At 43.1% G+C, this 23,356-nt stretch overlaps 1 protein-coding gene across 1 annotated transcript in view; it reads right to left on the minus strand.

Annotated features, from left to right (window-relative positions):
• The window catches only part of LOC126455696 (solute carrier organic anion transporter family member 74D-like), a 74,577-nt gene that overhangs the window by 21,203 nt on the left and 30,018 nt on the right, over window positions 1-23,356 (minus strand). The window contains exon 5 of the mRNA XM_050091466.1: window positions 9,308-9,409. Coding sequence (XP_049947423.1) covers window positions 9,308-9,409 — 102 coding nt within the window. The remainder of the gene's footprint in view (window positions 1-9,307; window positions 9,410-23,356) is intronic.

Genomic DNA, 23,356 nt, shown 5'->3' on the forward strand with positions numbered 1-23,356 from the left:
TTAAATATTTAGGAGAAACAATAACATACAATCTAAATGAGAAGCCATCATGGCAGAACAGAATAAGAAAACTGAACTACGCAAACTACATTACCGAAACTACATACAACAAAAAAAGCCTATCTATAGATGCAAAATTAAAACACTATAAAACAGTTACACAACCAGAAATAACTTATGCAGCTGAAACTATCTTCAAAACAACTAATACAGCAGAAATTGACAGAATACAAAAAATAGAAAGAAGAATAATTAGGACATGTATAAATAAACAGTATAAAATAAATGGACATTGGACAATAGCATCAAATAAAACAGTATATAAGAAAATAGAACCAGTCATGAGCACAATCAGGAAGAAACGCATCTCATTCTTTGGACATCTGATGAGAACTCCAGAAAACAGAATTAGTAAAAAAATAATACAAAAATTGTGGAACAGCAAGAGCGACATTAAATGGATCACAGAAATTAAGGAAGATATAAAAGAACTCCAAATTACAGTAGATGACCTAAAAAACAAGACAGAGAAAACCAGAATACTGCAAGACCCACAAACCAGACTACAAATGAAAATCAATAGTCCGCAGCTCGTGGTCGTGCGGTAGCGTTCTCGCTTCCCACGCCCGGGTTCCTGGGTTCGATTCCCGGTGGGGTCAGGGATTTTCTCTGCCTCGTGATGACTGGGTGTTGTGTGCTGTCCTTAGGTTAGTTAGGTTTAAGTAGTTCTAAGTTCTAGGGGACTGATGACCATAGATGTTAAGTCCCATAGTTCTCAGAGCCATTTGAACCATTTTTGAAAATCAATAAAAGGAGTACAGGAAGAGTGGTCTCAGATGAAGAAAGAAAGAAAATATCTGAAAGAATGAGGAAATATTGGGCGGACAGAAGAGCAAAACACCTTTCATATAAGAATAGACTCTAATAATTATACACTCCTGGAAATTGAAATAAGAACACCGTGAATTCATTGTCCCAGGAAGGGGAAACTTTATTGACACATTCCTGGGGTCAGATACATCACATGATCACACTAACAGAACCACAGGCACATAGACACAGGCAACAGAGCATGCACAATGTCGGCACTAGTACAGTGTATATCCACCTTTCGCAGCAATGCAGGCTGCTATTCTCCCATGGAGACGATCGTAAAGATGCTGGATGTAGTCCTGTGGAACGGCTTGCCATGCCATTTCCACCTGGCGCCTCAGTTGGACCAGCGTTCGTGCTGGACGTGCAGACCGCGTGAGACGACGCTTCATCCAGTCCCAAACATGCTCAATGGGGGACTGATCCGGAGATCTTGCTGGCCAGGGTAGTTGACTTACACCTTCTAGAGCACGTTGGGTGGCACGGGATACATGCGGACGTGCATTGTCCTGTTGGAACAGCAAGTTCTCTTGCCGGTCTAGGAATGGTAGAACGATGGGTTCGATGACGGTTTGGATGTACCGTGCACTATTCAGTGTCCCCTCGACGATCACCAGTGGTGTACGGCCAGTGTAGGAGATCGCTCCCCACACCATGATGCCGGGTGTTGGCCCTGTGTGCCTCGGTCGTATGCAGTCCTGATTGTGGCACTCACCTGCACGGCGCCAAACATGCATACGACCATCATTGGCACCAAGGCAGAAGCGACTCTCATCGCTGAAGACGACACGTCTCCATTCGTCCCTCCATTCACGCCTGTCGCGACACCACTGGAGGCGGGCTGCACGATGTTGGGGCGTGAGCGGAAGACGGCCTAACGGTGTGCGGGACCGTAGCCCAGCTTCATGGAGACGATTGCGAATGGTCCTCGCCGATACCCCAGGAGCAACAGTGTCCCTAATTTGCTGGGAAGTGGCGGTGCGGTCCCCTACGGCACTGCGTAGGATCCTACGGTCTTGGCGTGCATCCGTGCGTCGCTGCGGTCCGGTCCCAGGTCGACGGGCACGTGCACCTTCCGCCGACCACTGGCGACAACATCGATGTACTGTGGAGACCTCACGCCCCACGTGTTGAGCAATTCGGCGGTACGTCCACCCGGCCTCCCGCATGCCCACTATACGCCCTCGCTCAAAGTCCGTCAACTGCACATACGGTTCACGTCCACGCTGTCGCGGCATGCTACCAGTGTTAAAGACTGCGATGGAGCTCCGTATGCCACGGCAAACTGGCTGACACTGACGGCAGCGGTGCACAAATGCTGCGCAGCTAGCGCCATTCGACGGCCAACACCGCGGTTCCTGGTGTGTCCGCTGTGCCGTGCGTGTGATCATTGCTTGTACAGCCCTCTCGCAGTGTCCGGAGCAAGTGTGGTGGGTCTGACACACCGGTGTCAATGTGTTCTTTTTTCCATTTCCAGGAGTGTATTACCTAAATATGATTTTAAGTTATTGTTGAGCCAAATTGTATCCCTGTGTAACAACTCATGTAAAACTTTGTATTTTTGACTAGAGTGGTCCAATGAAGGCCTAAAATAAATAATAATAATAATAATAAATAATAAAAAGATATTGAAAATCTGATTACACCATCAGAATCGTCATGCAAATAATATGAATGTACATGTTTCTTTTTGAGGTATCATGATTCATCCGGCTACTACTAATTTCTATACGAACTGTGAAATGTCCGCCATTAAGGCTTCACAAAGTCCGCCATCCTTGGCACTCCCGGCGTGTCTCCTTCATCGACACAAAGCACCGTCCTCGTCACAGCGGAATTCCCAGTCACGCGGCTGGACCATGCTCTGGGGCTCCCCTCATGTTCACCTAACGTTCTGCACCACGTGTTTGCTGCCGGGCCCCGGCTTTGACGAGTGTCCTGTTCGGCCGCCCCAATTCCGAACATATAATATTTCCAGGGCGCCACAACTCGCCCGCTACCTCACAAAGTGCTCCTCGAAAACAACGTCGCCTTCCTCCAGTGATCCCATTTGAGTTACCGCAACACTTGCGTTTTGCTCGATCTAACAGCTAGCAAATCTAGCAGTTCGCCTCTGAATTGCTTCGATGTCCTCCTTCAATCTGGCAGGGTGCCAAACCCAAACACTCGAGCAGTACTCAAGAATAGGTCGCCCTAGCGTCTTACATGTGGTCTCCTTTACAGATGAACCACACTTTCCTAAAATTCTCCCTATAAACCGAAGTCGACCATTCGCCATCCCTACCACAGTCCTCATATGCTCGTTCCATTTCATATCGCTTTACAACGCTTCCCCCTGACATTTTAACTATGTGACTGTGTCAAGCAGGACACTTGTAATACTGTATCTACTGATTACAGATTTCCTTTTCCTACTTCTCCGCATTAAGGCGACATTATATGCCCTATGCCGCCAATGTTAAATTATCGAATTTTGTGACCCATTATCTTGGAAACATTTTAAGACACCACCTAACAATTTTCCATAATTATTGAATGCACCTTTCTCGATACACTGAATCAGAATTATTGCTAAAATTGTAACGTGGGGCATGTTATCTTTTTTTTTCAAACACTCAATTTTTTGACAGTATTTTGTAAATAAATGAACATAAATACAAAACAACTCAGTATATTTTAATTATTGTAGTTCCATATGTGTTGAATCTCACACTTGGAATGCTGTGAAAATTTCACACCTCTACCATCAGTATTTTTTTAGAATACGGGTCATTTATCGCAAAAAATGTAGTTCAGAGATACTGAGTTTTAAAACTTTTTTATTACAAATTCTTATACAGACTTACATTTCTGCGACTTTTATGCACTACAATTGCCCCAGCCCACAATCTGTGTCTTTTTCAATGTCACAACAGCCCAGTGCTTGTCTCCTCCTCTTCTTTCTTGCTTCTTTTGTCATTTGCTGAGCAGCTAATTCTGCTTCACGTACACGAAGCTCATCCAGTTCCCGTAGTTCTTTAGCTGTATTCTGTCCAAATCTTACCCCTTACTTCTCCAGAACCTTAAGTCGTACATAGTTCCTACCATTAAAAGTTATTACATCATCAGACACTGTTAATGTTAGAGTCATAAGACCAGCAAATACATATTTAGGCACACAGCACCACACAACATTACTCAAGGACTCATTCACATTCTGGGTCTTCCCATGTAAACACTACTTTATTAGGTCAGGATTTGCCAAATCTCTGTAAATAGGATTTATTGCTTCCATTACTGCCAAAGGAAGAGAATGTTTATGTGTAGATTCATGCAGGGTGCCAGAAAATTGAGCTTGCCTATATTTACACCACATTCAACACAGTGCAGAGAACATTACCAGCCATTGCACCTTTATCAATGCATCTAAGGCCACAGAACAGTCTCACATTAGTTTCAGACAATTAATTACCTGAACACTTTAATGAAGTATGAAAATGCTTTTTCGTTTTTGCACTTCCGATATTTAATAATTAATTTAGACAAACACCTATTCTTGCTCCAATAACCTAAAAAGTTTAACTTCACCACCACAAAGACAGAAAGAGACAGTTTCAGAAAGAACTTGTGCAAGGATTTCAGATCAATAATGAAGTTGCCCATAATATCATTACATTTACCCCTGTCATCCGTTTCTAAAGTTACTCTCCTTTTCGATGCACTAGGGGGCATGGTCACGTCAGAAACATTATCGTGGTTTTCTTCACTGCTAGCACACGTGTTTTCAAGTATTTCAGAAGAAAATGCAGGTCTCACATATCTGTTACCCACAAATTTGCGTTTCTTGAAGTTACTTTTACGCTTAGTCACTTTATTTACGTATAAAAAGCAATTGAAGTAAGCTTACTACATAAAGAGCCGGTAATCAAACTACTTTCAACGAAAACTAGTATCAGAAACAAAGGACTAACTTGTTTATTCGTAGTTCCATCTTCTGAGACGTAGCAGTAGGCACAAAATAACGCAATTCACATCCTTCTAGACTCTGTAGTTTCCGAGATATGAGTGCTCAACTATGGCAGTATATGCGTAGCTGTGACATTTGACAGCAAAAATCAACACTTAAAATATTATTTGAAGGTCTCACAATTGTCTGATTTTAATTTATTATATACCAAAATGTTCAGGAAATTCGAAAGTACATTTTGGAGTAGAAGACAGAAAATGTAAAATTTCAACGAATTTCACGTACAATGCCCCATTAAAATGGTTCAAATGGCTCTGAGCATTATGGGACTTAACATCTGAGGTCATCAGTCCACTAGAACTCAGAACTACTTAAACCTAACTAACCTAAGGACATCACACACATAGATGCCCGAGGCAGGATTCGAACCTGCGACCATAGCGGTCGCGCGGTTCCAGACTGAAGCGCCTAGAACCGCTCAGCCACACCGGCCGGAAATGTCCCCTTAACTTACCTTTTTCTACACTTAGAGCCTGCTGCCATTCATCACACCAACTGGAAATCTTGTGTAAGTCATATCGTATCATTTTACATTTACTTATTTTCGACATCTTTCTGTACACCACAGTATCATCAGCAGACAACCGCAAATTACTGCCAATCCTGTCGGTCAGATCATTTATATATGTGGAAAATAATAGCGGTCGTATCACAATTCACTGGGGCCCTCCTGACGATACCATTGTCTCTGATGAACACTTGTCGAGGGTAACGTACTGGATTGTATTAGTTAAGAAGTCCTCGAGCCACTCATGTATCTGTGAACTTATTCCATATGCTCGTACCTTCGTTAACAGTCTGCAGTTGGATATCAGGTCAAATATTTTTTGGAAATTTAGAAATATAAATTCCGCTTGTTACCTTTCATCTACAGCTCAAATATATCATACGAGAAAAGGAAAACCTGAGTTTCGCACTAGTGATGCTTTCTAACACCGTGCTGATTCGCGGACATAAGCTTTTAGATCTCTAGGAAATTTATTATATTCGAACTAACAATGTGTTCTAGAATTCTCCAGCAAACCGATGTTCAGAAAATTGGTGTGTAATTTTGCGGGCCAGTCCTTTTACCCTTTTTACATACACCTGTACTGTCTTACAGTGGCTAAGGACTTTGCGCTGGTCGAGAGATTCACGATAAATGCAAGCTGATTGAGGGGCGAATGCCATAGGGTACATTGCATAAAACCGAACTGAGATTCCAGCCGGACCAGTCTGCTAACTTTTTTTCAACTGTTTCAGTTGTTTCTCTACGCCAGGGATGTCAGGGATGCAGTATGTAGTCCATAAGGGGCTCTGTACGTTGTTAAAACTACGATAGAATACGTCTGTACAATTCTCCTGCGTTAAAAACCTCTTAGACGTGTAATTTAAAACTTCGGATTTCGTTATGCTTCTTCTGCCACACCAGACTGGTCAACGAGTGACTAGATGGAAGCTTTAGGTCCGCATTACAATTTTTACAAGACCAAAGTTTTCCAGCGTTCTCGGCCAGATTCTTTGCTAAGGTATGACGGTGGTATTCGTATCCATCGAACACAGCTCTTTTCACAGACGCACGAATCTTCACTAACTCTTGTATGTCGTCATTTGTACGTTCTCTGTCGTACCGAGAGTGCAACAACCTTTGCTTCTTCAGCATTTTCTGATTTCGTTGCTAAACCACGGTGGGCCTTTTCCGTCCTTAATCCACTTACTAAACACATACTTGTCCAGAGCACCATTTACAATCTGTCTAAAATTTGCCTATAATTCCTCTGCGTCCATCGTGCTAGAACTAAACGACAGCAGTTCATTGTCTAAATGAGATGGTTACAAGTGCTCATTTGCTCTTTTCCAACAGCGTCTAAATGTACCACTACATCTACATGGCTACTCTGAGAATCTAACTCAAGTGCTTGGCAGAGGGTTCACCGAACCACCTTCAACACCAATTTTCTATTATTCCACTCTCGAACACCGGGCGGAAGAAACGAACACCTATATCTTTCCGTGCGAGCTCTGATTTCACACATTTTATTAATGTGATCGTTTCTCGCTACGTCGGCCCGCACCAACAAAATATTTTCGCATTCGGAGGAGTAGTTGGTGACTGAAATTTCGTGATAAGATCCAGTCGCAAGGACAAACGCCTTTGTTTTAATGATTTCAGCCCCAAATGTTGTGTTATGTCCGTGACACTCTTACCGCTATTTCTTCATAATACAAAACATGCTGTTCTTCTTTGACTTTTCTCGATGTACCTAATAATCCTATCTGGAAAGGGTCCCACACCGCGCAGCAGTACTCCAAAAGAGGACGACAAGCGCATTGTAGGTAGTCTCTTTACCAGATATGTTGCTTCTACAAGTGTTCTGCTAATAGAACGCAGTCTTTTCTTCGCCTTCTCCTCAACATTTTCTATGTGTTCTTTCCTATTTAAGCTGTTCATAATTGTGATTCCTAAGTATTTAATTGCGTTTACGGCCTTTAGATTTGATTGATTTATCGTGTAATCGAAGTTTAACGGTCTCCTTTTAGCCCTCATGTGAATGACCACATACTTTTTATTATTTACGATTAGCTGCGAATTTTTGCACTACACAGATAGCTTATCTAAGTCGTTATGCAATTTGTTTTGATCTTCCAATCACTTTATTAGAAGATAAAGGACATCATCTGCAAACAATCTAAGACGGCTGCTCAAATTCTCTCCTAAATCGTCTATAGAGATAAGAGACAGCAGAGGGCCTACTACCTTGGAGAACGCCAGAAATCATTTCTGTTTTACTCAATGACTTTCCGTCAGTTACTACGAACTGTGACATCCCTGACAGGAAATCGCGAATCCAGCTTGTGAGGTGCGGTGTCAAAAACTTTCTGTAAATATAAGTACGGAATCAATCCGAAATCCCTTGTCGATAGCATTCGACACTTCCTGTGAGCAAAGAGCTAGTAGTGCTTCACAACAACGATATTTTATAAATCCGTGTTGACTATGTGTCAATAGACCGTCCTCTTCGAGGTAATTCATAATTTTCGAACAGAATATATGTTCCAGAATCCTGCTGTATATCGACGACAATGATATTGGCCTGTAATTCAATGGATTGCCTTTCTCGAATATTGGTGCGACCTGTGCAACTTTCCAGTCTTTGGGTACGATCTTTCGTCGAGTGAGACGTATGGAAGTTTGGGTCCGGCCGTGAGTGACGCTCGGGTAGCCAAATGGTAAGACGACCGCTCGAGATAAGCGGTAAATCCGGGTTCGAATCCCTGTCTGGCACAAATTTTCATTGTCGTCTTTCCATTAAACAATCACAACTGCGAATATATTTTATATATTTCATAATGGCTGTGGTCGCCCCAGTCCGAAGGAACTTTACATAGTAATTCGGAATAACACAGATACTGCAATATTTTACACATTGCAAAGTCACTACTAGCAGCTTAACATAGCCTACAGATGCAGCTGCAGTACTTCAACCCATTTTACTCGACACCAACAACCAGCCACTATCACTTCAATCACAATCAGCGACGATTAAAAGAACCTCTCAGCCTCAAAGGACCCAACGAGAAGCTATTCGAATAAAGACCCGGTGCAACTGACAGGTAAGACGCCGCAACTGTGCCAGATCCGATACAAATATTTACCTGTCCAAGACTTCTAAACAGCAAATTATTTCCAGACAAACAACTCCAAGAAGATGAGAAATGAAAGAAATCTGGAAAATGGTATCTACTGTGTGCCCTCTGTATTCCTGCCGTATACATAAATTCATTGGTGTTTTGAATAATCCTTTCATTAATTCGGCAAGTGGTCGCTTATGAGCTGCTTAACAGATAGAAAAGACTGAACATAGGGGCGACCTTTGACCATACGCTGACATGTGTGTCATCTGCTCAAGGCTCATCGTCACCCTCCCCTCCCCCGTCTCTGTCGTCTCTCTCTCCCTGTCTCTCTTTCTCTCCGTCTCTCCCTCTTTCTCTCTCTCTCTCTCTCTCTCTCTCTCTCTCTCTCTCTCTCTCTCTCTCTCTCTGTGTGTGTGTGTGTGTGTGTGTGTGTGTGTGTGTGTGTGTGTGTGTCTGTCTCTCTCTCTCGCTGTCTGATCTCTCACTGCTGGCTCACGCCCTGCCAGCCACACACATGTATTTTTCATATGTGATGTGTGTTAACAATGCGAATATTGTTTTCCAATTCCCATTTTCAGCTGCTTCTCTGAGAAGGGGACAATTATCGCACTCATTTGGATGTTCTATACTCGCTCTTCCCAGTTCTGCGTCTGTCATCATACGTTCCACGCATTGCGTAACTTCACCAACTGACATCAAGAGACGCAATCGTCGAGAACTATCCGATTTTAGTTATCCCCTATTAATCTTACTCCCAAAAAACAGTCAGCAGCAATTTTAAGAGAGGAATGTGTCAGAATTTGAGGCACTCACCAATCCACCAGCCGTTGATGGGGTCTTCGGCGCCGCCTGTAGTGAGATAGGCCAGGGCGTGGCCGAGGCGGAAACCCAGCTGCTGCACGGCCAGCACCGCTCCTGCAACACAAGCCTCCTCTGAGAATCAGGCTGGCAGCTGGCGTTTGGCAGCAAAAAGCAAGGATTATAGTTACTCCGTCTCAACAACTGACCGTCTGATCAGGATCACATCATTATTTTTGGAGGAATTGGATGTATGTTAAGAAAAGCTGGTGCTAGTGTTAATAAAGTGAGAATCCGGTTCCTTCGATGGACTCTGTTGCTTTAGAACTGTATCATTTACCTTTGTAAGTCACTCCTTGTGATTGGAGGTCTAAGGAACTTGATAGCTGATTGCTACTACAGGTAGTCTGCGAAACCAGTTATAGATGTTGGCCACTAATGCATCGTGTATACGGATAGTGTTAACCCCCTCAGCGTCAGCTATGACCTGAAGATGTTACACTGAAGCATTGAAACTGGTAGCCATACAATAAATGACATCATAAGGAGGGCTGCAGATGTTCCATTTCATTACATATGTACCGTATCATTTTCGTAAACAGATATGCCTGTTTATTTATGGGACGAGATTGATCGTTCTACTTGTGCCAAAGCTGATAGGGTGCATCGGGTGGATACAACTACACAAACCGCAAAGTTTGACCGTCTTTTGACTTCGTCTTAGCAACGAACGATTAACGGACGTACCTTATTAATTTGACAGATAAAAGAGTTAGACGGCGCTACGTGGGATGTCCTAGGGAGGGGTTTAAATTTTACGTCCACTCCAACAACTGTTCATATCAGCTGTCATCAGTGCCTTGAAAGATGCTGCATGCCCCTTTTCCAGTGTAAGGTAGGAAGCGTGTCGGGTGATTGTTATGTCTCGTCCACAATGAAGTAATATCTCCTGTGCAGAGAGGGCGGCAATACGAAGACTTAGTAACGGTGCGAACTCAGCTGTTCTCTATGCTGATAAAGGAAGATCCACTGTGTTCTTATCACATTACGTCTACAATTTTAAGATGTGCAGACTGTCGGACGTTCCCATATAAGTTCAAAAGCGTTATACGAACTCACTAGTTCGGAACAAGGTCCAGCGCCTGAATTCCTCCTGCTTACCTAAAAAAGTCGTGAAAAGACGAGGCGAGGTTCCTCCGAGATTACATGCTTCCTAAGATACACAAGAAAGATGTACCTTTGCGACGATATTAAGTAACGTGCGGTCTTCTACATACGAGGGTTATTCGGAAAGTAAGGTCCGATCGGTTCCGAAATGGGAACCACAATTAAAATCAAAAACGTTTCATTTGCAGTAGCTAGCCTTCCAGCTACCTATCTACCCAGATGCCGCTCCGATTGAGACATTTGTCATAGCATTGTACCAACTTTCCAATACCTTCGTCAGAGAAGGCAGCCGCCTGTGCTTGCCGCAAATTCTCTACGCTGATCTGTATCTGTCCCAAAATGCTGTCTTCATAGCCAGCGGTTCATGTGAGCAGAGATGGAAGTCAGAGGGAGTCAAGTCCGGGCTGTATGGTGAATGATCCCATAGGAGACGCTGCAGGAGCATCCTCATTGCCCGTGCAGTGTGCGGCCGAGAATTATCTTGAAGAATGAAATGCATGACGGTTGCGTTGTGTACACTGCACAAAATAAGGCGAGATCTCTCACTGGGACCCATACTTGATAGGAAACACTATTTATCTAGGTATCTTTACGTACTCATTGTGCGCTCAGAACTGGATAGAGCGACGTGACGTGATCGACAGGTATACCAGAGATTCTGTCAAACACACCTACGCAAAGCTACCTCGGCTTTTCATTGTGGTTTCCACTTCGCGATCAATCTGACCTTACTTTCCGAACAGCCTTCGTATCACACTGATAAGCATTAAGGTTCACTCTTGTGACCTTATTTTCGAAAGTCTCCTCACCAGATCCGGAGTTCATCAGATTTTATAAACAGGTGGCAGACTATGAGACTCGGCAGCTCGGATTTGCTGTTTAGTTTACATTATTTACAAAATTTCCGATCGCTATGTCCTAATCGTTGTTTGAAAAACAATTCAAGAAACAGATTATGACCTTCCTCTATCTCATACCTTCCTCAATTTCTTTTTTATTTAATGATTAATTTTATAATAAGTTGATGGGTTGAAATGGCAAAGCCCTTGTCACCCTTGGTGGACAACTTTTTTATGGAAGATTTTGAAGACACGGCGTTGAATTACACAAATTTTAAGCCTCTCATCTTTTGGAAATATGTGGATGACACTTTTGTAGCGTGGTGAGGAGAAACTTCATAAATTCTTGGACCATCTGAATTCCATTCACGGCAATATCCAGTTTACCAAAGAGCTGGAGAAGGATGGGTGCTTGCCGGCCGGAGTGGCCGTCGGTTCTAGGCGCTACAGTCTGGAACCGAGCGACCGCTACGGTCGCAGGTTCGAATCCTGCCTCGGGCATGGATGTATGTGCTGTCCTTAGGTTAGTTAGGTTTAATTAGTTCTAAGTTCTAGGCGACTAATGACCTCAGAAGTTAAGTCGCATAGTGCTCAGAGCCAAGGATGGGTGCTTCCTTTCGTGGATGAATTTCTTCACTCTGGGACAAGGTGTCTTTCGGAAGCCGAAATATAAAGCGTTCGTTGTGAGGTTAACAACTCTAATGGTGCTAACAATGTTAACACAAGACTTCGTTCTACGCAAGTATCAGTTCCAAATTTGGATACGCCAAACCTAAATTGTAATTGTCATAGTTTACTGAAAGAACTCTAGGTTATGCCTCTAACCAAGTACTGCACCCAATTAAACACTTTAAATAGAGAAAAATAAAAAGAAATAAATTAAGGTTTAACGACCCATGAACGACTGAACACCTTAATTGGACAATGTAGTTTAGCGATGTTCGTACGTGCGGTTGTACGTTTTGGAGACAAATCAGTAAATTTCCTTTATAATTATACCAGTATCTCGTATGGAATAATATTCTGGAATAAATCATCTAAAGGAAAGTTTTCGTAATGCCAAAACGCTTCATAAGGGCACTTGGCAGTACCCATCTACGGCAATCTCAGAGACACCTTTCAAAAGATTTAGGTACTTTAACTGCTAGTCCTCACTGTATATAATCGCTTATGATTTTTCTTTTAAATACCCTACCCTACTTCAAAACGAATAATAATTTCCACAATCAGACATTTGACAAAAAGTCATTCAAAATTGAATTAATTATGCTGTGACAAAATTTTCTGATTAGCAGCCGAAAGAAGTAAAACAAACATCTTACAAATAGCAAAGTTAAGAGGTAGCTGAACACTGAATACGGGCGTCTCTAAAGAGGACGATAATGCCCAAAATTTGGTGTATACGCCCATCACACCGGATTAATAAAAAATTGCAAAAAGTTAAGGTTGTGGTTTTAAAATTGCATTTATGTCGTCAAAGCGTTGAGCGTTGACCCTTCATGCAAAATACTGCAGCTTGTCGTTTTATGAAAGGTTCGTAGACCTACTGATAACATCAAGTCTGGTCGTCTGTGATCAGTTTTTCCAGAAAAGAAGTGTCCGCGTTTTGCCTTTCAGTCAAGTCGGACAAAGCGTCCACATGTCGCTGTCTTTGAACAGAAGTCGAGGTGTGGGACCAACTTTGCACACACTTTTCTCTTCTCCAAAGCTTTTTGAAAAATGCCTTGAACAATTGATTTAGAGATGTTACTCCATTGCTATTTGTGACACAACAACATTGACATACTACGGCCGCACGTCTACTACTTAACACTGACTGCTCACAGCTGACTGATCGAATGTATATCTACTGCTTACGGTTGTTCGCTCAAGACACCACCGTAGCTACTGCGCTGACATCGCTAATACGCGGGGAATAAAATCAGTCTCGGAACCTTTTGGACAGGCCGTGTAGATCTGTTTACTGTCACTCGTTCGTCAAGAAAGCTCAAGAAATCCCTTTGGTGAAGGATTTATTTAATCGCGATGGCAGCTTCAATCAGGGTACAGTATGACAGTCTGTGTTCTGAAGCCGGCCGGTGTGGCCGTGCGGTTCTAGGCGCTTCAGTCTGGAACCGCGTGACCGCTTCGGTCGCAGGTTCGAATACTGCCTCGGGCATGGATGTGTGTGATGTCCTTAGGTTAGTTAGGTTTAAGTAGTTCTAAGTTCTAGGGGACTGATGAACACAGATGTTAAGTCCCACAGTACTCAGAGCCATTTAACCATTTTTTTTTTGTGTGTGTTCTGAGTGGTTATGCTTTCAACGGACTTGACTACAACAAGAGCGGAGCGGACAGTCATCTACATTTTCTTAAAAATTTTTACCGACTAATATTAGTGATTCCAGATCAGCAAGCTTCCTCATTAAGAATTTATACACAGGAAGTAGTAATTACCCCGTTACGTACGACGTACTGTAACTGCTGGGATTGCGGCATTGGGAGAAACGAAACGGAACTTCTTTTGACTAAAGACATCTTCATAGAGTGATAAGTCATTGCAAAAGCCCAGTTACCGACTCCCATTAGGGAGTCAAATAATAGGTCAAGGAATTTTGAAATAAAGAGTCCATGCCAATACAACAGTTGACAGTCTTTAAGCCTTTAAGTTTAAGGAGTTTCAAAATCATAGTCTCACGTCTGGGATTCAACAACGGTTGATTCCAGAAATATTTGAATCACATCGGTTTTACCTTATCCACACAGCGTGAATGTAGTGGAGAGGAGGACTCTAACAATATCGTCTTCGGTTGGACAATTTGGTGCACCTCTACAAAAGTTCTGTTGTGAGGTCTTAATAAAAAATAAACTGTACACGGCGTACTTCAGTAATATCTCTCTTATTGGGGAAATTGATTATAAGATTTGAGCTGTTTATCTGATTCAACTGTATTATTCGTTGTCAATGTTACACCGATGGCTGTAGGAATCAATCTCAAATGTCACTTACAAAAAAAAAAAAAGCATTCATTCATTTTGTGTTTATGCAGGATGAACAAACTAGAACTGACGCGGAAAATATTTATAAGAATAATGCAGAAGTGACCCTAGTTAATGAACAGAAGAACTGCCCACCACAGAAAATGCTGGAAACAACGACGTCCGATGCTCCAGTAGGGTACTGCCACATGTCTGAGCACGCGTATCTCTAGTATGCTGTGTCCCAACTAGATTTCTTCGCGGTGTCCTTATAGTTGAGAGAGCAATAGGAGGAGATGGGTTTAGTGACTAGTATTGGTGCTCACGGTAAAAGAGTGCGTGTTTCTTGTTGAGTGTCACGGAAACCAAACTTCGTGAAAAACTTGGGCGACACTGTTTGCGCAAGAGTTTCAGACTGGAAGTGTTTTAGCAAAAACTCCAGCAAAGTATGCAGTGCAAAACTTGGTGGCAGGATTGCGTGAATCGGGCTCTGTAGAGAATAAAAAGCGTAACTAAGATCATTCTCATTGCAAATATTTTCCACTCAAGTTTTAGTTTGCCCAGCCTGTATGTCCTAACTGTATTTTGTCTCTGTATTTCAAATACACCTTCATCATGAGATCTTTAGGAAACATAATTAATATTGGTATAATGGAGAGAAGGTAAGTTGTAATTCTAATGAGTACTTCACACCGCAGCAGAAGCCGCTTCTCATGTTAACATGTCTGAGAACATGAAGAAGACGCAGAGCCTTCGAGGAGTATCGCGACGTAACACTGTTTGGAGAAGCTTTTAGCAAATTATCACTTTCAAGTGACTCCCTCTTTCCGGTTGCCGGCAAAGTTATACTGCACACGCGTATCGTTTTCAGCGCTGGTTAGTGTCTTTGTAGTGGGGCCCTCTTTTGACGTATCCGAAGTTTACCAATACTGTTATGCGTACCACGGATACCAGCATGACTGGCTAGTGGGTTTCCCACAATCACCAAGACACGTCGTCGTCAGCAGCTCGTGGTCTAGTGGTTAGCGGGCTGCCTCTGGATCGCGGGGCCCTGGGTTACATTCCTGGCCGGGTCGGTGACTTGATCCGAGTCGTCAGACTGGCGTTTAATGGACAGACTTGCGGCCGTACAACGGCAAATAAAGAAATACGATTATATCATTTTTACTGAAGCGTAGGTGGCACTGAGAGAGAAGGATTTGTGAACTTTTCCTGTCACAGTTTTAAAACGAGACAGACCTTTGGAGACCTCGCTTTCGACAAAATTTATCCTTACTGTCCGAATCTTGTATTTCTCCCTGTCTGTGTTCTAGGCAGGTACGGAAGAGAGCTTACGCAGTAGCACAAAGCGCCTTGTAAAGTGCCGTTTACGGGCGGAAAACACTTGCAGCTGGACGTGACTAGTGTTTAGTGCCATTAAAACTACTTTGTTCGGTTTCTGACGACGAGTTATAGGTAACCCATAATAAAATAAAGACAGGTAGGTAAGTAAAAGATCATTTATTTGTTGTTTACCTTGAAACATTATAATGTGACAATGGTTGTCAGCTCTATGTGCAAGAATATCAGCGGATAGCCATATATTCTGAATATGATACATGTGGTGTCAGCTCTTTCAGACATGTCCGAAACAACACACTAATTAAGGTGACGCCGTCCAATAACCCCTTCAGTGTAGAGAGATGCCGCGAGTAATTAAGGCTAATGAACAGGGGCACAACATCAGTAGTCTGTGGTATAAGTTGCGGATTTGGGTCTGACGGGAAGCATGCTAGGGTAGTCCGTGGAGCTACGATGATCACAGTGCCCGGATGCCATAGTGGTCAGAGCGTCTGCCTACTGAGCAAGAGACACGACTTCGAATCCCGGACCGCACAGATCTTCAGTTTTTGTGTCTTGATGAATATGACAACAGGTGCTCTTTTCGTTCTGAACGCGAACGAAAAGCGTCTATTGAAAGAAAATTGCCAACTGCAATCGACCACACGCAGATACAGAAGTTGAGACGATTGATAAGAATGGAATAACCGCTTAACTGTAATGATAAACTCACGGGACAAGAAATTAGTTACCCGTACAGAAATCATCAGAGTCACCATTTAATAGCGCGTAATTCCGTTCCTGGCCTTGATAAGCGCCTGGGTTCCGTTAGGAAGTGAGTCCTGAAGGTTGTGCAGGTACTTCATATCCAGGTTAAACTACTCGCTGAAAGTCTGATCGTGCAGTTCCACCAAATTCACCAAGTGGCGAGCATGCTGATGTCGGTGTTTATCCCGCTGTTCCCTCATGTTCCACAGATTTCCTATGGGATTCGATGCAGATGAATCTGCGAGTCAGTCGAGATGTAATACGCTGGCGGAGTGCTCAGAAAACCAGTCACATTACCTTCTAGCCCAATGAACTTTGGTGTTGTCGTCTTGAAAAATAGTGGTGTCAATAACATAATCATGCAGATGGCGACTGAAAGGCAACACGTGATCATTTAGCATGTTAAATAAACATGCTGGTTCATTTTAGTAGCCACTTCAGTGAGAGGCCGAGTTCGTAATAAGAAAAACAACCCCTAAACATCACATACTCACCTCCGGCTTACACCTGACCTTGAACATATTCAGGGTGAAATGCTTCACTTGGTTTTCCGTGCACTTAGCGACATGCATCATCTGAATATACGCAAAAACGTGATTCGTCACACCACATTACGTTCCGCCAGTCACCTGCTGTGGACATTAGATGATTTCTAGTCCATCGGAAACGCGCAGCTCTATGTGCTTGTGCGAACAAAGGCCTCTTGCAAGGTGATCGACTGCAAATGTTCATTTCATGCGACTCCTGTCGCAATGTTCTGTCGCGAATAAGTTGGGATGAACCGCCAGTCACTGACTGCAGGAATTCCTGTCGGGTTTGGAAACGATTTTGATACACAAACCACGAAACGCGTCTGCGGTCTCTCTGTCACGACTTTTTTCTGACCGCAATTCTGTCGTCACATTTTGTGGTCACGTGTGTTACACCATTGCTACTTCCTGTAATAAATGATATTTTATCTGTATTACCTTCTTAAATGCTGACGACGTTCAGCAGCATATAAGAGTTAACCTTCAAAATATTTTTATTAAATCGATTTTTCAAAAATATTTCTATTTTGTAGCGCGCATCTGAATAATATATTATATTTGAGAGATTATAAGGCACGTTATTTGGTCTTAATGTACCAAGATGCAGCGCCACACCCCTTTGCACAGCACACTTCTGTCATATGTAAGAGTACTTCGCTATGTAGAATTCGAATGTTTACATTCGCGCCAGAGATTGTCATACGTGAAACATACGACCCTTGATATCGATACTTTCTCTGCTCCTATCGACGCGCACTGTTTTGATCGCTGATTTTGTTTGTTCTTTGTTTTGAAAGAACTGCAATGTGGTGTTGTGAATTTCGAAACAATTTTCATTTGGCTGTGTTGTTTTGTGTTCTTCGGTGGCATATTATCGCACAAGATGCCTAGAATTCGTTGCTTCAACCGTAAACAACGTCACCAGGGCAACAGATACGTAGCAAAGGGTACCACAACAAATTGTTACATCAGCGGCTCAAGACTGCAACCTCTCAGAGCCGGTAAACAAACCACCGCCGAGTGCTTCAAGAAGGAAACTTGTTTTTGGTGCTAATGAAAATGGAGACTGTGAATCTGGTGAAGGTTCGTGTAATATCATTGCTGATACTAACATACTGTCACAGTTAATATTGGACAATGTTATGTGCAAGCACTGCTCGGATGTGCAGTGTGTTTCTGTGTGGAAGATGAGAGTGCTAGGAAAGGCCTTGCTACGAACTTATCTTTGATATGCAGCAAATGCAACGTTTGTGCGCCTTGCATGACATCTAAGATCGCAAACAAAGTTTACGATTTGAATCTGAGGGTAGCATATGGCATCCGCTGTATTGGTAGGGGACAGAAGGCAGCAAGAACACTTTGTGGAATGATGAATCTTCCACCTCCCCGAGCAAGATTTGAGATATATTATGGCTTACTGCTTGGGGCTGTAAAAGAAGTTGCAGAATCGTAAATGAAATGTGCTGCAGAAGAATCTGTGATCGAAAATGATGGTGACAGGAACATAGTGGCCGCTTTTGATCGTACCTGGCAAAAATGAGGGCACACTTCATTGAATAGTGTTGTTACAACATCTGTTGACACTGTCAAGTATCAGACGTTGAAGTGTTGAGCAAATTTTGTCGTATTTGTGTGAAAGGGATTCCAGATCATGAATGTAATATGAACTATAAAGGCTCAACAGGAGGTATGGAAGTGCAAGGAGCTGTCAGCGTGTTTACCAGATCTGTTGCCTCCTGTGGCCTGCGATGTGTGAAGTACCTTGGTGATGGTGGTAGTAAAGCTTTCCTTGAGTTTCAAATATGTGCTCCACATGGACCTGAGACTGTTGTGCAGAAGTTAGTATGTGTGGGACATGTACAGAAAAGACTTGTCAATAGACTTAGAAGGCTGAGACAAGATTTGTCAGGAAAAAAATTATCAGATGGGAAGGGTATAAAAGGGAGAGGGTGACTGACGGATGCAGAAATTGACAAGTTACAGGCATATTATGGCTTGGCAATAACAATGAGCACGGCGTTAGTTGTTGAAGACACTCACTACAGCACTCCTCGAAGACGCGACAAGTCGTGCAGTTTCCGAAGTGCTCGTGCCGAGGCTCCAGGGCATCACAATCTGCCCTCGGTCAAACTCAGATAGATCGTGCGCCTTCCCAATTCTACACAAGGACAACACGCGCCACTGATACTACGTGGACCGTGCATGTGTCTCACTAACAGTTATTCCCCTCCAGGTGACGGTGCTATCGACTGGATGGGTTTATGTCGATAGCAGGTCGGTGCTCATAATGTTCTGGCTAAGCAGCGTAGGAGATAAATGGTTTCGGTAGACTAGCAACCGTTCTCATATCTGCAGAGACTGTCTCGCAGTTCATGAACAAATCTAACCATTTTTAACAAAACATAATTTTTATTAAAATATTAAGGGAATAAAAACAGTAAAGTGCCTGCTGTGTTCACTTTATAACTGGTACCTATGTGTAGTGTTAACCGCATCTTTACTGAGCGTAAATTGAGAATACACAAAGGCTGGTCAGAGCATGACTGTTGGTTGGCGCACAAAACCAGTAGGAGGCTAATCGTTGCGCATGCTTGCCGTTGACCACTATAGTGTGCCATTACAACCAACAGGTGGCGCACATAGACACAGACAGGTAGAGAGCCTGTATAAGGAGAGAGTGGTCATAGGTGAAGTTGCCCGTGTTTGGTTAATTAGCTTTGGCAGAAAAATGGAGCCAATCGTCTGTCGCGCTTCCTATGTTCGCCGTGATTTTGAGTTGAATTGAAGTTCAGAGGACTTTTGGAAACGATTAAAAGGTATTTGAATTATTGAGAGACTTGTTATGCGTCTTGCATGTATGTTCGATTTAGTTGTATATCGTTTTAAGTAAGTAATTAGCGTTTGCGATGTTAAATACGAGTTGAAATAATGAAGCATTTTGTGATGAAGTCGGCAGGCCTACATGTGTGAAGTAAACACGTTAGTAATTGTACAGTATTGTTTTTGACATTTGTAATTCGTTCTGCAGACGTTCGTAAACGATGCCAGGTTGTGCTGCACTTGGTTGTCCCAATAGAGGCGAAGGTGGATTTCGCGTGTTAGCATTTCCACGCAATGAGGAAAGACGAAAGCAGTGGGCAGTCGCAGTCAACAGGGCTGACATAAATCAAACAGGAGCCTTGTGGAAACGAACCAAGTACTCTTATCTATGCGAAGTAAGTCGTTTTTGCTTTTTTCTACATATAAAACAACTTGCAATATACATAATTAAATTTGCAAACAGACCTGTAAATTGGCTGTGTGAAAATTATTATAACACATTATTCTTATAAACAAAGGCATTTAACGAATGATTTCGCCGTATTGTCTTGTGCTTTTGATTCGGTGAGTGTGTGGTCCGTACTATTCCACTACTGCCCATTCAAAAGTCCTGCCCGCAGTTTGGCAGAAAAATGGCCGCCGTATCGTACGGTTGGCCACTCTCTCCCTAGACAGGCTCTCTACACACAGGTATGAGAAACAAGCGTAAGTTACTAACGTCATGAGGATACAAAGTTGTGGAGGTTTTATAAGTCTACAATTATGTTCCGACCAGTCTTTGTGAACTAATAAGTTACGCTTAGTAACTTTTTTTTAAAAAAATCTTATGGGACTTAACTGTTAAGGTCATCAGTCCCTAAGCTTACACACTACTTAAACTAAATCATCCTAAGGACAAACACACACACACCCATGCCCGAGGGAGGACTCGAACCTCCGCCGGCACCAGCCGCACAGTCCATGACTGCAGCGTTCTAGAGCGCTCGGCTAAGCTTAGTAACTATGTTGTGGTGGTTCTCAATGTATTTAGATAGCAATTATAGTGTGAGCATGGCAGGTTTTTAACTCTTTTTAAAATTTGTTTTAAAAACTGTTACGAGTTTTACAGTAGCTGAAGAGCAATTATTGTGTTTCTTTCAGTAGATCTGCGGACGGTTGTTAGTCAACCGAATTTGGTTTTCATTTAGTTGTTATTAGATTACTATCGATCTGCCCCAGCTTCGCATGGATAGTACTATGTATTTGTGACTGTACGACCCTGCTGACGAAGCAGTAATTTTGTTTACGGGGAGTTGCGTAGAGTTAAGATTACAATCCAGAGATAGGTAACTAAATATTATTCCTTTTACGTAACTTCAAAGATTTGGAAGTTCTCAGGAGACTCGGACGTTATCTACTGTACATTTAATTGGCATTTGGAATGACCTCTCGTGGGAGCGGCGAACTACAGCGCCAGCCGATCCGCCTGACCGCAGCACCAGTGCGAGTTGCGGCCACTTGCTGACCGCCTGAACCCACTCCAAGCCCAATACGAGCTGCATTTTCTGTGTGACCTTGACTCATATTTCCCTTCGTGCGCCTTAATTATCAACTCAGCAAAGAAAAGTTATTCTTATCGGCTTGATATCTGGTACGTTCTGGATCCCAGATCGTTTAAGAAGCCAGCAGCAGCTCGTACATGCGCCCAATAGCAGTAGCTTGCGCCGGCTTGGCACGGCTGTCAGATGGCTCCAGTCCCTCCGTGCCAACAACATCTTTCTTGTGAATCAGTCTTCCTATTAGCGAAAACCGTATCAAAAACCGTACATTAGTTCCTGTTAATGAACACTGTATCAAAATCCCTTCTATAGTTCCTTAGATTAGCTTTCACATACAGAGAGAAATAACGACTGGAGACTTTATTTTATAACAAGTATCGATGATTCCATCGACTTCTGCCGTTCACCGATAGACGGAAATGGTCGGGACTTTATTCATCATAAATTGGTCAATTTGGATGAAATACACTGACGGGGAAAATTTGCAACAACAAAAACACTTAGTGTAGAGTAATGAAATTTTGAGAATACATTAGTTTAGGTAACATATTGAAGTAATTAACATCGTAAGATCACAGGTGAATGTAAACACGGGATAAACCATTGCAAATACGAAATGATGGTACATTAGGAATTGGTGTAACCGCGAGAATGTTCAATGCATGCATGCGTGTGTTGCGTAGTACAGGTGCCGGATATCAGTTTGTGGGATAGAGTTCCTTGCCTAATGCACTTGGCCGGTCAAAATAGGGACGGTTAATGTTGTTTGTGGACAACGCTAGAGTTGTCGTCCGAGTTCCATATGTGTTGACTGGAGACAGACTTGGAGCAGACTAAGGTAACATGTCGACACTTTGTAGAGCACACTGGGCTACAACAGCGGTATGTGGGTGTGCCGTTATCCTGTTGGAAAACACCCCTTGAAATACTGTTCATTGCAGTACAACAGTCGAATCACCAGACTGACGCACGGTGCGTGGTGCGTGGGATAATCATGAGAATGCTCCTGCTGTCATACGAAATCGCACCCCAGACCGTAAATCCAGGCGTAGGTCAAGTATGTATAGCACGCAGACGGGCTGACTGCAGGCCTTCGACTAGCCTCCTCTAACCATCACTCAGCCGTCACTTGCACCGAAATAGAACCAGCTTTCATCAGAAAACAGAACAGACCTCCTCCTTGCCCTCCAATGAACTCTCGCTTGACACCACTGAATCCGCAAATGGCGCTGATTTGGGATCAGTGAAATGCACGCTACAGGGCGTCGGTCTCGGAGGTGTCCTTGAAGTAATCGATTTGCAGCAGTTCATTGTGTCAACGTCATGCCAACTACCGTTCAGATTGCTGCTGCAGATGCAGTACGATGCCCTAGAGCCATACACGGAACACGATGGTCTTCCCTCTCGGTACTGCCACGTGGCCTTGAGGAGCCCAGTACTCTTGTGACCACCGCTGTCAGCAAATATGTACAGTGGCTGTATTCCTGCAAAGTCCTTCTGCAGTATTGCAGAAGGAACATCCAGCTTCTCGTAGTCCTATTACACCACCCCCTTCAAACTCAGTGAGATGTTGACAATTGCGTGTTTGTCGCCTTAGGTCAGTCTTGGCTGACATCAAAACAGCAAGACCAATCTCAAAGGTAGCTAACGCTCACGACCGTTGCAGTGTGTATTTACAACAAACCTGATTTGCATCTTTATGGTGGAGCTACTAGCACCTCTCTTATGCGACTGGTGCGAAACTTGAATAGACATCATCTTTCATCTGTAGAAATATGCCTACCAACTATCGTTTATGTCACACAAATCCTTCGTGGTGTTGTGATTTTTCCCCATCAGTTTATCTATCTAAATTATACACACAAATCTTCTCTGTGAATCAGTCTATCTGTTAGTGAAAACAGTATCAACATCCCTGCAGTAGTTCCCGAGATTAGCCAAAACAGATAGACAGAAATGTGGGTATGGTATTTTTGGCCAGGAGTCACCTCCTGGGTTGCTTGACGGTCTGTTGTAGGTCTTTATTTGACGGCACTTACGCGACTTGCTCGTCATTGATGAAGAAACGAAGGTAACGGCAACAAACACCACAATACATGAGTGGAGAGAATTCTCGCCCCGTCT

This window comes from Schistocerca serialis, chromosome 1 (assembly GCF_023864345.2).
Source record: "Schistocerca serialis cubense isolate TAMUIC-IGC-003099 chromosome 1, iqSchSeri2.2, whole genome shotgun sequence".
Taxonomy (NCBI): Eukaryota; Metazoa; Arthropoda; class Insecta; order Orthoptera; family Acrididae; genus Schistocerca; species Schistocerca serialis.